The sequence below is a fragment of the Somniosus microcephalus genome, chromosome 7 (assembly GCF_052327205.1).
Source record: "Somniosus microcephalus isolate GS21.2 chromosome 7, FLI_Smic_1.0, whole genome shotgun sequence".
Taxonomy (NCBI): Eukaryota; Metazoa; Chordata; class Chondrichthyes; order Squaliformes; family Somniosidae; genus Somniosus; species Somniosus microcephalus.
The window spans coordinates 79413895-79431480 of NC_140993.1; the positions used below are offsets into that span (position 1 = coordinate 79413895).

Consider the following 17586-nt stretch of genomic DNA (forward strand, 5'->3'; position numbering starts at 1 on the left):
CCCAGCATTTTCCATCAGTCAGCCCAGACAGTTGGTTCAATATGTGGATGACGTGCTCCTGTTCACTGATTCGAAAGAGGAGCATGGCCCACTATTGGCCGAACTACTGGAGCTGTTAGGGCAGAAGGGTTTCAAAGTAAATCCCAAGAAAGTGCAGATCGGTCAGCAGGAGGTGAAATTCCTCGGTCTGACCGTGCGCGCTGGAGAAAGGGCCATAGATAAGGCTAGGAGGGAGGAGGTACAAAAACAACTGGTCCCTAACACAGTAACGGGTGTGAGGTCGTTTCTGGGGCTGACCGGGTATGGTAGAGATTTCATTGAGGACTATGCGGCCACTGCAGCCCCTCTGCTCCGACTCCTACACAAGGGAGTGGAGTGGCTTTGGGATGAGGGTTGCCAGGCAGCATTTGTCAGGCTCAAGAAAGACTTGCAGACCGCGGCAGCTCTAGGCGCCATAGATGGGGGGAAAGAGTTTTTCCTGGAGGCTGCGGCCGGTGGTCTACTCCTCCAGGATACTCACAGATGTGGAGAGGAGCTACTCCAATTGTGAGATGCACCTCTTGGCCACACTTTGGGCTGTGAAAAGATCATTGATCTTCACAGGCACCTCTCCCATCACCCTCCTCACCCATCACACACCCACCCAGATGCTTCTGGATGGGAGGATCAAGGATGGAACAGTGAGAAGTGCCCGCATTGCCCGCTGGACCTTGCTCCTCTCACAGATAGATCTGAAGGTGAAGGGTCTCTGTGAGCCAAAGCTCACAGCCAACCTGGTATATCCTGGAACAGCCCACCGCAGTTCCATTGAAGGGGTTTGGGAAGTAAACATAGGTTTATGGGCCAGGATACATCCCACAGGCCGCGAGATCTATGTAGACGGTTCCAGCACGGTATCTGCTGGCGAGCATCTCACGGGTTGTGGAGTTTACGACCCAGCGGCAAACATTGCCCTGGCGATTAAGCTCCCCAGCACCATGAGCGCCCAGCAGGCTGAACTGTCCGCGGTGGTGTACGTTGTTACACACCCTGAAACCTTCCCTACCCCCTACACGATTTGCTCGGACAGCATGTTCACGTGCAATTCGTGTACGGAGTACCTGGCCATCTGGTCCCGCCGCGGATACACCTCCGCTGACGGGAGACCCCTCACCGTAAAGCCCCTGCTGGAAAAGATCCTGGCAGCAGTGGGGGAGGAAGGGGAGGTTTTCATTCACAAGGTGAAGGCCCATTCCTCCACAGAACCCCGCGGCCAAGGCAACCAGCAGGCTGACTTGCTCGCCAAGGAGGGTGCCCGCACAGGCACTTTCTGGGACCCATTTGGGTCCAGACCCATGGCGGCGGTCAGAGGTAGGGATGGGACCCAAGGGAGTGTAGGGGTAGCTTTAGCCCCGGACCTTAAGACGGTCCAAGCCCAAGACCCCGTCCTAAAAGCAGTCCTCAGCGCAGTTGCTGAGGGAAAGGGAATGGAAGGTCCGTATGGCACAGCGACTCTCTCCGTTAAAGAGGGTATGCTGTTCCGGGGGGAACAGTGGGTTGTGCCGCAGCAGCACCGGAGGGAATTCCTTCAACTGGCCCATGACGGTCCAGGAGCAGGACACCCCGGGCCTGAGACCACATGGCAGTGGGTGGAACAGGTGGGATGGTGGCCGGGACTCAGGGACGATGTCCGCGAGTTCTGTGCAGGCTGTCTTGTGTGCGCTGTGAACAACCCTGACCCCCACAAAAGGAAGGTCCCTATGGGACACGTCAGGAGGGTAGAGGGACCATGGCAGTCGATACAGGTCGACTACATCGGGCCCTTGCTTACGCCCGAAAGGGGAAAACAGCCAGTTGGGAAAAGGTCTGAGGATAAAGATCCTCAGCCTGCAGCAGGAGCGAGTTCACAGACTGCACAGGCAGGCGCTGTGGCTTGCTTAAAGGGAGGGGCCATCCCGCTCATCGATTGGGACACTCCCCCACTCTTCTGGGATCCAGCTGAGGGGGAGGGACCTGAGGGCGAAAACACTGCCCCTAACCCAGGTATAGAGAGGGAGGGACCTGAGGTCGAAAACCCCGCCCCGGACCCAGCCATGGGACCTGGGAGCGGAGACTCTCAGCTCGCAGCAGCAGGCTGCGAAAAGTTACCTGCCCCCAGCCCAGGTTCGGGAGGGGTCAAGCCCGAGGGAGCAGTGGTTCGGGTTAAAGGCCCAGCGGCCAAGAAAGCCCCACCCGTCAAGACCCCCAGAAGGTCCCCACAGATGCCCCAGCCGAGAAAGCCATGGTCACCAGCCCTCCAGTTGCCAAGGGCCGCCCCTTAAGTCAGGGAGAGGTCTAAGGACAGAGGTCCTCAGCCAGCAGCCATGGGCTGCGAGGGACCAACAGTGAAGGACGGTGCGGTCATGCTGGGGGTAGCGGCGAGCTGCAGTCCGACCAGGGATTAGCTTGGCCGCCCGGAGATGGGCGGCGGATGTATATAGTTTAAGTTTAAGTTTTAGTTTGAGTAAAGTTTAATTATTTAGCTTAAGTTTGGGTGTTTTTGATTTAAGTTAAATAAGGTGATGGGTAGTTTTAAGTAAGCAGTCTGCTAAGAGAGTGTATATTTGGGGTCGAGGTCGTGGGACCCGACCATGCTTCACCAAGCCAGAGAATCTCTTGGGGACCTGGCTGCATGTTTTTGTATCTTTTGCAGAAAGATTTTCAGGATGAATGGGATCGTGATCCTATTCACCCTGATTGGGATGAGCGTCGAGAGATGGGGCGACGTCCAAGACTCCCACATCTACGGGTGCTTGGGAGACAAGGCGCCCACAGCAATCGATGGGAGCAGTGAACGGGATGCAGAGGAGACCGCCGTCTACTTCCACGAGGGAAGGTGGCCAGGATGGCTGGGGTCCAATTCGTTTCAGTACTCCAGCCAAACCGGATTCACGTACGGGGAGACCTCCCTCCTGTGCCCCAGGGTACGAGTCGTTACCACGAGGGTCAGCGTCACCGTTGGAAAGCGAATATATTTGACGTGTAAAGGACACATTCCACTGGATAGATGGTGGTGGCTCAGGAAACTGAGCAAGGACATGAGGAACCCTGAAGTCGAGTGGGAACGGTTGGGGAACAAAACCCACCGGACGTCACAGGGACTCATGGAGGACTAAGCGTGTGTTGGGACAAGTGGTGGGAACTGGATCAAGAGATTTATATCTGTATATGTGGGGGTCAGAGGAGGTCTGCCCCGCATGCATATCCATCTTTTTCCACCAACAGTGGCAAGACGCCGGGGAGGGGATGAAGTGAGATACCAGCCTGAAGGCGTGCGCAGTCCCATTCTCTCCGATCCCAGTCAACGCCACTGAGCTGGTAATCTGCCCCCGTAAGCCCCCGCCCACGGCACAGGTGGCGAGGTTACCCAGGGAAGCTTGCCCCACCACCACCAAGGGACCAGGGAATGGGTTGGTACTAGTCCCCACCGATCAGATGCTGTACCAGGGAGGTACACTACGCGGTAGCCTCCATGATTTTAAATCTCACCGAAGTACATTTGCCGGAGTGGTGTCCCAAAGAAACAGAGCAGCTATACCAGGCCCTATTAAAAGACATGTTCAAGAAGCTTTACAAGTTCGATTTCGCCCACGTGGACAAAACTGAACTCTACACCACACACCGAGAGTTTTTGGGTAATGCAGGGAGGCAAAGAAGGGGAGTATGGAATGATGTTTTTACTGCGTTTAATACTGGGTCCTCTGTCATCAACAGTTTAGATGACATAGAGCTGCAGACCCAGATAAACGGTTTAAAAACACAGTTAAAGAACATATTACTGGATGAGAACAAGGTAGTGGGCTCAGAGTTGCATGAGGACCAGGCCATGACGGTCCATTTAAAGGAGATCATGGCTGAGTTGGAAAAGCACGCAAAGACGGTAAATGCTCTCATAAGGGAGGGCTGAAATGCTTCTGACCAGGCTGCGCAGAATGAGGTGTGCGTGTTATACGGGGCGTGGTTACTGGGCGAGGCCGGCAGTAATCTGGAGGATTTAAAACAGGGTTTGGTCCCCTCCTGGATTAGCAACAAGCACCTCGCAGCCCTCTACCATTTTGAGAATGCATTGAGCCCGTGTGCCAGCTCCAGCTAGCCTCCGAAGCCTATCCAGTCCCCGTGGATTGTGGGCGGTCCAACCACACAATCATGGGAGTAGTAGTTAGGATGCCGGCCATGGGTAGGACAGCCTGACCCGCACCGGATTACAGGGTGGAGAACATTGGAGTCATTCAAGGGGGTGCACACATTCATTTCACAGCGGTTCCCGCCTTATGACAGGTACTGACCTCTCAGGGTGCCGAAGCCGGGGAGCACCAATAATCCTGTGTCCCCAGCACTTGAATGCCTATTCAAAACCGCAGTGTGGGTTCAGAGCTGCTGGCGCGAAACCTATAAATTGTACCATGGAGGTAATGGCACAAGGCCATGTTGCCCCGCAGGTAGCATATATAGGAGGTGGGACATATTGTGTCACCACCGGCGCATCCCACTACCAGCATGGACAGCATAGCTGGTGTCCGGTCAGTGAAAGCAGCTTCTGTTTTAAACCCGAGGCAGAAGTTCAAGTGGCCCAGGAGCGAATTGTCCCCATTCCTGAACCCTCCACTGTTCACCTCACTGTGAAGGAGAATTTTACGGATTTGCAAAAGTACGTAGCCCACTTTGGCTACGAAATTCCCCCTCTCCCTGAACATCTTACCAAAATACTCAAAGCCGTTATAGTTTCGCAGAAACATTTTTACACTCTCGAGCAGAAAACAGTAGAGATAGGGACTAAGATATTGGATATTGTGATTCCACCCTGGTGGGACATTTTCAATAATATAGAGGTCCCCGCGTGGATCAGACTGGCTTCCCACATTCTCGTGGTTTGCCAGTTAGGGATAGTGTTGTATCTAGTTTGTATTCAATGTAAGGGGAAAGGTCAGTGGTCAGAATTCCGAAACCAGAGGATCTGGAAGGAACATTTTGTAAAGGTGGAGGGAGATACGCCCGTTTAGGTCTTTTTCCTTGTATTTTGATTAAAGATTTTTTTTGTGTTTGTTATTTTTTAATAAAGGTTTTTCTGTTGTTTTTTTGCGACGCAGTTAATAAAGATGTATGTGTACCAAGTGGTGCAGGGGTGTTGGACCCCCTCCATGCTTGGATGTGTGTAAAGTCTGTAATTTTACTCTCTGTATGCTAATGTACACTACATTTTCGCGGAATGGGAAGTGCATGTGTCGTGGATATATTTAGATAGGTAATTACAGGGGAAGGTTGACTATGGAGGGTCAGAAATCTTTTGCTCACTTTATAAAAGTATGATACTTCAAGCAAGTTTTAGTATCACAGGGGGGAGTGTAAGATTCGCAAAATTTCTACATTTCCCCAAAGGTTATTAATAAGAAAAGGGACTCTGCATGGACATTTTAATGAAAAAGGGTACCCAAAATGGCACCCGCGCCTCGTGGCAGAAAGCCTGTGAGATTTTTAAAACTTGGACTCTGCGGCACAGGCAGCTCGTGGAGAAATCAAAACCAAAGCAGCAGTTTCTGTGAAGAGAGACTTTGCATTTTTAAAACCAAACAGGACTTTGAATTATGTATTAGATCAGATTGGAGACAAATCTAAACCCAGTTAGGCCTATAGTTAAGGCCATCAAGCAGTTTGCATAAATAATCGGCAACAGATTAAGGAAGCCAGCGAGGCTGGACAGGCCCGTCAAGGGGCATTCTAAACAAAACAAGTCAATTATCGGGCCGGTAGATGCAATTACCGGCCATCTAAAAACAGTTAGAGTAGATTGCTACCTTTATTTAAAATAGCCTACCAAAATTAAGACAAAGAACTAACCTGATTTGGTGCACAGATAAGGGCCATTCAAAGGAGTATAATTGTAGGCCCACCGGCAACCTTCCCTGCTCTGCTCTCAGCCTTTCTCTGGCTCTGGCCCCTCGCCCTCGTGGCTGCTACTCTTCCCCCGTCCCACGCTTACCCCCTGGCCTTTGCCCGTGCCTTTCCCCACTCCATCTGGAATCGCCCAGGCACTGCATCGGGCAGACACGGACAATTCAGGCCAGGCGAGGCGGGACGCGATGAGGCGAGGAGGCAAGACGAACTGAGGAAGGCAACGAAGGAGATGAACTGAGGAAGACAACTGAAGACAGGCTTCGAATCATCGGGCCTTCAGTCTCAGCTGACCTGCGACTATCTTCATGCAACTCAAACTGTCGGCCGAGGAAGAGGAACCGCTATCCCTGCAAGGTAAAGTACCCAAGCAGAGACTTTAACTTTGGGGTACCCGAACCTGGACAACGCGCTTGCAGCACCCGGAGACCACGTGACGACGGCAGGCTCCAGAGAGCACCAAGAGCGAACCCCGAACCCCACCGCTGTTTTGAATTCAGCAGACCCTTTGATTGGTGAGCATGAAGTTCTGACCCCTCATAGCTTAATCTAGTTAGGTATAGGGGGTGGGATAAGGATAAGGGGATTGTTAAGATAGTTGTTTTCCCTCGATGTACCGTGTGTTCCCCATTCCCTGTATAAGTATAGTTATTTTGTATTTTGCCTGTAAAAGTGTATACTAGTAATTTTTTTCATAAGATTGTATTACTTTCCTCTTCAATAAAATCTTGGTTTTGCTTACATCCAACCACCTGTCTACTCGAGTCTTTTCTGTATCGCCGCCTTGTACCTAAGTCCGGTGTCTAGAACCCAGGGGCGTGGGAGCGATTCAAACCGCTCATAAACAGTCAGAGGCATAACTGACTGGGCATACACGCCACCCCACACCACCCCCTACATATGTCCTGTTGCAGTCGATTGGTATCATCCTCACTGTTTGCCACACCCCCAAGTTTGGTGTCATCGGCAAATTTAGAAATTCTACTCTGTATTCCAATATCCAGGTCATTTATATTTATCACAAAAAGCAGTGGCCCCAGCACTGACCCTTGGGGAACACCACTGTCTACCATCCTCCAGTATGAAAAACAGCCATTTACCGCAACTCGCTGTTTTCTACCCTTAAGCCAATTCCATATCTAATCTGCCACTGACCCACCTATTCCATGAGCCTCACTTTCGAAGTGGAGAAGGATGAAGAGGAAGTGCAGGAGGAGGAAGAATTTAGACAGCCTCTTTCTGCCAGGGCTCTACATGATCATGTGATTCAAGAGCATTTCCAGTGACCTCAACTACACCTCTCCATTCACCAACAGTCTCACACTCCTTACCTTTGCTCTTTCTATAACCATCACATCGTCTTCTTCCTGACAACACTTATTGGTACCTCCCTCAGTTGGCCGCACACATGGGAATACCATTACCTGCAAGTTCCCCTCCAAGTTACACACCATCCTGACTTGGGAATATGTCGCCGTTCCTTCACTGTCGCTGGGTCAAAATCTTGGAACTCCCCCCCTAACAGCGCTGTGGGAGTACCTTCACCACGCGGACTGCAGCAGTTCAAGAAGGCGGCTCACCGCCACCTTCTCAAGGGCAATTAGGGATGGGCAATAAATTCTGGCCTTGCCAGCGACGCCCACATCCCAGGAACAAAAAAACCCATAAAAACCAAAACCAAATGCAAATTCAAATTTATCAAGTGAATAACTACATCATCCATACAATATTAAACTAATCACCCTTGTGCATTCTTGTAGTACCTGTCTTACATGTGCCTTTGCCTAACCGAGTGTTCCTGTGAGGTGCTTTCCCAGTGGCTGGAGCTTGCGAGGTGGAAGGCTGCTGACCTTCAACTGAGGAGACTGCAGATGGCCTTGGAGGACGATCTTGAGCAGCTCTGGGCCTAGAAGGCTCAGTTTCAGACTGCACCACCTTGGCATGGGCTGCAGCAGTCTGGGCCAACTGCTGACAGGCAACAGCAACGGAGAGTGGCAGGACTGGGAGCAGATTCTTGTTCCATAGGGCCACTATCCCAGGGCAGCGCCGTTGCAATTCTAGTGATCTGTTGGTAAACAGATTGCTGGACTGCTGTGATGTCCTGGAAGTCCCTTTCAACAGTGGTACCCAGAGACTTGATGGCAACAGTCTGAGCTTCCATGGCTGTAGTCTGAACTTTCATGGCAGCAGTCTGAGCTGTGATGGAAGCTATTTGTGCTACGATGGAAGCTGTGATATCAGTCATCAGACTCTGCATCATGATGGGTTCCACAGGTGTGATGATGGAGGTGGCCACCTGCTCCATGTTGGAAAGGATGGGTTCCAAGCTAAGCACAAAGTCCAAATATCTGACTCCTCTGCAGCAGAACAAGTGTGCGACCTCGCCCTCCGGCAAGCTGGCACCTGTGGTGTCCTTCCTTTCTGCCTTGGCTCCTGTGCACTTGTGCCCGGTGTCTCACCATGGCAGATTCCTCCTCTATCCTAGACTCTAAACTATGTGTAGTGTCAATCTCTGAGCTGGTGGCTGTGATAGTAAGATCAAGTGACAGTGTCTGTTCATCATCACTATCTTCTTCCTCTTCCTCCTCCGGCTGGGAAGGTTGCAGTCTTGGGTATCTGAAGTGAAAATGGTACATGGGTTAGGTTGTGGTGAGGGGAGAGAAGAGAGTAAGAAATGCATGCTTACACCATCGGCAGCTTGTTAGTCAGAAGAGCTGACTAACAGCAGCACGGTGCTGATGGCTGACGGCAGCATGGTGGCATAGTGGTTAGCACTGTTGCCTCACAGCGCCAGGGACCCGGGTTCAAATCCGGCCTCGGGTGACTGTCTGTGTGAAGTTTGCACATTCTCCCCGTGTTTGCGTGGGTTTCCTCCGGGTGCTCCGGTTTCCTCCCACAGTCCAAAGATGTGCGGGTTAGGTTGATTGGCCATGATAAAAAAAAATTGGCCCTTAGTGTTAGGGGGGATTAAATACATGGGGTTACGGGGTTACGGGGATAGGGCTTGGGTGGGATGGCTGTCGGTGTAGGGACCGGGTGCTAGGGTTTGGATGATCAGCCATGATCTCGTTGAATGGTGGAGCAGGCTCGAAGGGCCGAATGGCCTACTCCTGCTCCTATGTTTCTATGTTTAAGAGATTGTGGGATGAGGGAGAAGTGAGAAGACAAAAGGAAGATTAGGTATGCAGTGACCCTGATCATCAACCCTTCCAGCGCTGCCAGCAGCCACAGTGATGCCCCTTCCTTTGATGGTCAGATCCATGGGGGTTAAAACGTGTAGGTGTGCTTCTCCTCCTCCAGTTTCTTGCTGCTGCCTCCTGTTATGTGTCACCTTTTCCTGCAAGAAAGAGGGAAGTGCTTTAGTGAGTGCCTGCGATATGTTTGGCAGATGTGGTTGTCATGGATGAATAGCTGCCAGTGTGTGCGAGCTGTGAGTTGTGGGTGTGAGGCTTGAAACAGAGTTAAGTGTGTGAGGATGAGGTAAAGCATATTAATTAAAATGTTCAGTACTGATTGATAGAGATTGCTAGTAGGTGTGGGATGGGGGTGTTGTGAATTGAGCAGTTGATGAGGCTAGTAGTGCTGCTGTTAGGATATGCCATTTGATGATTGCTCTCACCTTGAGAACTCTTGTCAGATTATTAAACTTGTTTTTGCACTCCATCCATGTTCTTGAGCTATACTTTTAGCATTCACCTCCACTGCTACTTCTGCCCACTGCCTCTTGAGCATATGTCTTGAGGGCTTCCTGCCCCCCATGCAAATAGAGGATGTGCCTCCTTCTCTCCACCTCCTGCACCAAGGCCTCCAGTGCAACATCAGAAAACCTTGGTGCACCTTGAGCCATCTTTCTAAAACTTCCTCAGAATCACCTGACTTCCTGACATCACTTCCAACAGCCACAATGCACCTCCCCTTTAAGAGGTGCAGGTTGCCTTTCAGTACCACTAGCCACTCGTGCTATCGGACCCCCTCCGTATGTGTGCAGCCAATCAACAATGCGGATAGCGTTGGTAGCACGCAGCAATCATTGCACACGGTGCAATGAACGGGCGCGGGTTAATCACCCGTTTTTGGGCGTTATCCAATTTAACCTCCTATGTCTGCAAGTGAAGGCACTCTTCACCGTAATAGTCATGCACACAAGGATTCAGCTCGCTAAAGTTCACATGTACAGAAAAATCTTTCTGGAGGAGGCAGCACAGCAGCACCATGGTGAAAAATTCCCTGATGCTCTGCCATAGATTTTCCCCACCTTTGATAATTTCCTTTGATAATTTGCTGTCGTCTCTTCTAGCCTTAACTCTTGATGCTCTGCTGCCATTTCTTCCTGTTACTCTGACCCAGTACACCAAATGCCAAAAATTCACTTAAGTTGTTTTTTTACTGTAAAAGCATTGCACTAGTGTAAAAGTCATACTCACAACTTTTATACTGAGCACCAAAAGACTGCTCACATAAGTTGCACTCTTAAGATTCATAAGTCAGAAAAACCTACAAATAACTTCTACACCAGATTTAAGGCAATTAAAACAAGATGGATATTTTTTTCTTTTGGATGAGATGTAAAAGATTGCATGGCATTATAAAGGGGAGCAGGAGTGTTCTCTCGATGTCCTGGCCAACATTTATCCCTCAACCAACACAACCAAAAGATATTAACTGGTCATTTATTTAATTTGCTGCTTGTAGAATTCATTAGCCCGAGGTGCTTTGGAACACCCTGAGGTTGTGAAAAATGCGAGATCTTTCTCTACATAGGAACAGAAGTAGGCCATTCAGCCCCTTGAGCTTGTTCTGCCATTCAATTAGATCATGGCTGATCTGTATCTTAACTCCATCTATCTGCGTTGGTTCTGTAATTCTTAATTCCTTTGTCTAACAAAAATCTATCAATCTCAGTTTTGAAATTTTCAACTGACCTAGCCGCAACAGCTTTCTGGGGAGAAAGTTCCAGATCTCCAGTACCCTTTGTGTGAGGAAGTGCTTCCTGACATCACCCCTGAATGGCCTAGCTCTAATTTTAAGGTTATGCTCCCTTGTTCTAGACTCCCCCACCAGAGGAAGTAGTTTCTCTCTATCTACCCTATCATCTCCTTTAATCATCTTAAACACCTCAATTAGATCACCCCTTAAACTTCTATACTCAAGGGAATACAAGCCAAGTCTATGCAACCTGTCCTCATAATCTAACCCTTTTAGCCCAGGTATCATACTGGTGAATCTGCGCTGCACCTTCTCCAAAGCCAATATATCCTTCCTGAGATGTGGTGCCCAAAACCGAATGCAGTACTATAAATGGAGTCTAGCCAGAGCTTTATATAACTGCCACTCCTTTGCATTTCAGCATCTTGAGATAAAGGCCAACATTCCTTTTTAAAAAATTACATTTATAAATATAGTGAAAAGCTGAGGCCCCAGTACAGATCCCTGGGGAACACCACTAGTCACACCCTGACAATGTGAATACATACCCATTATCCCTACTCTCTGTCTCCTAACCAATTCCCCATCCAAGTCAATAGGTTACCTCCAATTCCATGTGCTCTCAGTTTTGTTAACAGTCTCTTATGTGGAACCTTATCAAATGCCTTCTGAAAGTCCATAATTAACATCCATAGACACTCCCTTATGTACCACATTAGTTACCTCTTCAAAAAATTCAACTAGGTTCATTAGACATGACTTACCCTTTACAAATCTATGCTGACTCTCTCTGATGAGTTCATATTTATCCATAGTGACTGTAAGAATAATATTACAGTTTAAACAACATTCTCACCTGAATGAGACCAACTGTCAGCCAAATACAAGTGGCTACGCCGTATCTCAGAATACGGCTCGATGGTGCAACATTGCTCTCAGCAGTTTTGTTCAAATTAGAATAAGGATCCATTGAAGTCAGATTTGCAAAGCCAACAACCTGAAAAGAATAAAGCAAAGTAAATGCATTTACAGTTCAATACAGGTTAATCCTGTGACTGGCATAAATCTAAAATTTGAGTTTGAGCAAAAAGAACCCTGAATGACATCACTTTACATTATAAAACCACATCCAGTGCAAAACCTGCACAATAATACAGGTTGAGCGTCCTGAATCCGACAACCTCGGGATCGAGGCTGAGCCGGTTTTCGTGTTTTTCCGGACTTCGGAACATGTTTCTGATGTCCAAAGTCCGGAAATATTGCAACCTGGGCTCGGGCGTTTCCGGACTCCGGATTTCTAATTACAGGAAACTTTCGATTTACCGGCACCTAAATAACCGGAAATCTCGGTTAACCGGCAAAATTCAGGAGTAGGTTAAGGTAAGTTTTATTACTTGCCTTCCTCTATCTGTTGCTATGCAAGGGTGTGGCTGCAGCTGTTGCTAAGCTACAGAGACTCTTGAAACTTGTGGCCATTGTTCTGAACCTGTTGCTAAGCAACAGGGTTTGTTGCTTTATACGGAGCTCTCAGCTCCGTATCTTTTACTATAGCTTTCGGTTATCTGGAATTTTTGATGAACCGGCACCACGTCGGTCCCGTCGGTGCCGGATAAAAAAAAGTTTCCTCTACTGTTAGTTGTTCTCAGCCACTGCAGATCTTGCAATTGGCTTCAGCTACCTTGGACTAGGCGAAGGAAAAACAAAATCATCCAAAGTTCTGCTCTCCATTGCCATTCAGTGACAATTGCTGGAGTGTGCCTGTGCTGTTGGGTAAGGACAAGAACAACCATCACTGTGATGCCCTCCAGGTTGAAAAGGCTGCCATTATTCACCATCTAGGCTCAAATATGAAGAATGGCCACTTGAGTGGGGTGAAAGCTGCTGCCATCTGTGGAACCGTACGCATAAGAGTCAGTGCTGATTTTAGGGCCGTTGCACTAATTGTGTGCCCTTGATTTCTGCCTGCAACGTGTATAATATGCATTTCTGGCAGGTGTTATACAGAGTGCAGGAAACTCATTTTCATATTTTAATGTGGACATCAGATATACTTTCCCGCTGATTACTGGCCTTCACGCCAATCTGTACTCAGTCATAAAAACACTCATTTACAAAACTTGCTAAGTATTGCTAGGCAGCTGTAGAAGGCATAACTTTCGATTTAAAGGAAGAGATTTAAAAGGATGCTTTATAAGCGTTTCTGAGTAGTTTTGCAACATACAGGCCCACCAGGTTAGTGAAAAGGCTTAAGCGGTAATTTGCTGACTGTGCTTCTGGTGGAGAGCCTCGCCTGCAGAGAGCATGTATTGGAAATTTGGGCTCGTTGCACATGATTTTCTGGCTATTTGAATTTTACAGCACAGCAGGAGGCCATTTGTCTCATCGCATCTATGCCAGCTCTCTTAAATAGCTATCCATTTAGTTCCATTCCTCTGCCCTTTGAATTTTTTTTTTCTCCATTTCCCTTTTAAAAGTTATTATGGATTCTGCTTCTACCACTGTTTAAGATAGGGCATTCAATGTCCTAACAACCCTCTGCATATATAAAAACATAATTTCTGCTAGCCTCTCCCTTTGTTCTTCTGATGATGATCTTAAATTTATGCCCCCTTGTTACTAATTCATCAACCTGTTTTTTTCCTGATTTACCATATCAAAACCCCTCATAATTTTGAACATCTTTATTAGATCACCTGTTAATCTTCTTTGTTTTAATGAAAAGTGGTCCAGTTTCTTTCATCTGTCTTCATAACTATATTGAGTGAGGCTAAGGTGAGTGAGGCTTTGTTATCTAGAGAGCATGCAAAATGGAGAAGCAGGAAGTCTGGAGAAGGTGCTCTTGTGCAAGTGACAGCAGCAAAAAAGGTGGAAGTGAAAAGCCTTCCAGTTGTGAGCAGTTGAACTCAGGCTGCTATTTGTGGCTGTTGTGAGGGTATGAGCAGCAGGTGAGTGTTTCTTTGTAATGAGGAAAACTGTTGCTGTGACCTGCTGTGTGTGGAGAAGAAGCATAGGAAGAGTGTGAAGCATGCATGTGGAATGGGTGCCAAAAAACTTCGATGGAAAGATGTAATACATATAAATGGAGACAAGACCTGCATCTCACCCTTGTCCTTTCAGATGAGACGTTAAACTGAAGCCCCGTATGCCCCCTCAGGTGGATGTAAAAGATCCTATGGCATTATTTCGAAGAAGATCAGGGGAGTTATCCCCGGTGTCCTAGCCAATATTTATCTCTCAATCAACATCACTAAAACAGATTATCTGGTCACTATCACATTGCTGTTTGTGGGAGCTTGCTGTGCGCAAATTGGCTCCCGCATTTCCTACATTACAACAATGATTACACTTCAAAAAGTACTTAATTGGCTGTAAATCATTTTGGGACGTCCAGTGGTCGTGAAAGGTGCTATATAGAAGTCTTTGGTCTAAAAATTTGGTTGCTTCGCGCCTCCCATTAGCGCCTTAAGAGGGCGCTAACAAGGCACAAAGCAACTAGTGCCCAGGCATGGCACCGCCAACGCCTCCCGTGAAATTTAGCAGGAGGTTAGCGGTGGCGGTAACCGTTAGCGGCCCCCGGCGCTGCGCTGCCGGCGATGGCGTCATCGCCGTGTGCAGCGCCCCACTCGCGATCTTCGGTAGCACCCCCTGACTTACCGCTGGATGCTATGTCCGACGGGGTCAGGGGGGCCTACCTGCAGCCGGGACGGCGCTAATTAAAGGCGAGGTGCTGAGCGGCCATTTTTGTTGCTGGCCACCTGTCAGCACTTGCCCCCTCTGCTGTCCCTGGTCTCCTCTGAAGCCCCCCCGCAGAGTGCTGGCTGCGCTCCATGAGCCCGGCACTTCTCTTGAGTGCCGGGCTCTTTTGAACTGCCGGGCTCTTTTGCCGGCACTCCGATCCCTGGTGGCCCAGCTGGGCCCCGGGTCGCGCTGCGCAAGGTCCCTCCCCTTTAAGAAGGGGAGGAACGCCTGCAGTACCGCCGCGATATTCCCTCACTGTGCCCCAAGAGGGAGGCGGGGCACTTCCAGTAGCACCCTGCTTCCCTCTTAGGGCGCCAGCAATGAATTTTGGCTGTGAGGGTGCTAATTTTTTCGGGGCGCTAAAAGTAGCACCCAGGCGAAGTTAGCGCCCCAAAGGGGGCATGACTCAATTTTTCCCCCTTTTTCCTGGTCAGGTCATTAAACCTCTTCCTACACTGAACCCAGTTACTCGGGGTGATGCTCCAGCATTGACGACTTCAGCAATCTCCTTCCTGGATTTCTGCTGCCTCAGCTTTGGGAACCTGGTGCCATCTCTGGGGAAGAGGACCAGCCTCCATCCCCACTAGGACTTCCACTGCAACATCACTGAACCTTGGAACTATAGCCCTCAACGTTCAGCAAATGCTGCATAAAAGTGGAGAAACAGCAGGACGTATTCTTTGCAGGGGCACTGAACAACCAGCAACTGCTCAGAAATGACACCATTAAACATAAGAACCTACTCTGCTCAGAGACACTGAACAATAACAATGGCTGAGAAATCGCTTCAAATGAGCAGGACACACTTTCCTCAGGGTGCATTCATCCTTTAAATACTGCAAATCTCAGGCGGAAATCCTGCCGCCCAATTGGGTGGTGATATACCTATCAATTCATCCAATGAAAAGCGACGAGTTAAGAAAGTAACTATAGGTTTTTATTGGCTAAATAACAGAGCCCACCCTCGTGGGTGATCGGATCCAACAAGGAGGAATACCAGCCAGTCGACCACCTTTGTACCTGGGCAGGTAGGTGGAGCCATGGGCGGAGTCAGCAGTGGTCAGCCCAGGTATAACAGTGTGACAAGAGGCGACCTCATATAGTGATACAACAGTGTGAACAGTGATAACCATAGAGTAACGATATAACAGTGATAACTATAGTGTAACGATAGTGAACGATAAAAGTGGTTTACCACATTCACCCCTTGTTTAGATTTGAGTCCGGCGGGGTGAAGTGTACTACCAGTTCTGGTATGTCAGTCTGTCCGGAGGCCTCGTAAGCCTTTCTGATCGTCGCAGCGGCGGTGTTGCATTATCCGGTGTTAATGCTGGTGTCTGCGTGGTCGGCGAAGGCTCGTGGGGTTCCGGCATGCCGTCTACCTGGGCTGGAATTGGGGGGGTGGTGGGGGGGTGGTGAAGGTGGTGTCTCCGGAGTGCCCGAGGGTGCGAGGTCTCGTAAGGAGACTGTGTCCTCCCGCCCGTCTGGGTATGCCACATAGGCGTACTGGGGGTTGGCGTGCAGGAGGTCCACCCTCTCGACCAGGGGGTCCATTTTATGGGCCCTCACGTGCTTTCGCAGCAAGACTGGCCCCGGAGAGGTCAGCCAGGTTGGTAGAGTGGTTCCCGTAGTCGACTTCCTGGGGAAAACAAACATTCGTTCATGGGGGGTGGCGTTAATGGCAGTGCAAAGTAGTGACCGGATGGAATGCAGCGCTGCCGGGAGGACTTCCTGCCAGCGGGAGGTTGGGAGGCCCTTAGACTTTAAGGCTAAGAGGACGGCCTTCCATACCGTCGCGTTCTCTCTTTCCACCTGGCCGTTCCCTCGGGGGTTGTAGCTGGTGGTCCTGCTTGCGGCAATACCTCTCGCTAGTAGGAACTGACGGAGTTCCTCGCTCATGAAAGAGGAGCCCCGGTCACTATGTATATAGTTTGGGAACCCGAACAAGGCGAAGAGGTCGTTCAGGCATTTAATGACCGTGGTACTGGTCATGTCTGGGCAGGGGAAGGCAAAAGGGAAACGGGAGTACTCATCAACAATGTTGAGGAAGTACACATTACGGTCAGAGGACGGGAGGGGCCCCTTAAAGTCGATGCTCAGGCGCTCGAAGGGGCGGGTGGCCTTGATCAGGCTTGCTCTGTCCGGCCTAAAGAAGTGCGGTTTGCACTCGGCACAGGTCTGGCAGTTCCTGGTCATGGTCCTGACCTCCTCGATGGAGTAGGGCAGGTTGCGGGCCTTAATGAAGTGGTAAAGTCTGGTGACCCCGGGGTGGCAGAGGTCGTTGTGGAGGGTCTGAAGTCTATCACTTTGCGCGCTGGCGCATGTAATTCGTGACAGAGCATCAGGGGGTTCGTTCAGCTTACCTGGCCGGTACAAGATATCATAATCATAGGTGGAGAGCTCGATTCTCCACCTCAAGATCTTGTCATTCTTGATTTTGCCCCTCAGCTTGTTATTAAACATAAAAGCGACCGAACGCTGATCGGTGAGGAGGGTAAATCGTTTGCCTGCCAGGTAATGCCTCCAGCGTCGTACCACCTCCACAATCGCCTGGGCCTCCTTCTCGACCAACGAGTGTCGGATCTCAGGGCCCTGTAGGGTCCTTGAGAAGAAGGCCACTGGTCTCCCCTCCTGGTTAAGGGTAGCGGCTAGGGCGAAGTCGGATGCATCGCTCTCCACTTGGAAGGGGATGGACTCATCCACTGCGTGCATTGTGGCCTTGGCAATGTCTCCCTTAATGAGGGAGAAGGCTGCGCACGCTTCCTCCGTAAGGGGGAAGGATGTGGACTTCATGAGGGGTCTGGCTTTGTCTGCATAATTGGGCACCCATTGGGCATAGTAGGCGAAGAGCCCCAGGGTTCTCTTCAGAGCCTTTGGACAGTGGGGGAGGGGTAGCTCCATGAGGGGACGCATTCTTTCGGGGTCGGGGCCGATGACTCCGTTCTCTACTACACAGCCGAGGATGGCAAGGCGCGAGGTGTTAAACACACATTTCTCCTTATTGTAGGTGAGGTT

At 49.7% G+C, this 17586-nt stretch overlaps 1 protein-coding gene across 1 annotated transcript in view; it reads right to left on the bottom strand.

Annotated features, from left to right (window-relative positions):
- The window catches only part of tmem67 (transmembrane protein 67), a 495060-nt gene that overhangs the window by 136268 nt on the left and 341206 nt on the right, over positions 1 to 17586 (bottom strand). The window contains exon 21 of the mRNA XM_085992667.1: positions 11690 to 11830. Coding sequence (XP_085848793.1) covers positions 11690 to 11830 — 141 coding nt within the window. The remainder of the gene's footprint in view (positions 1 to 11689; positions 11831 to 17586) is intronic.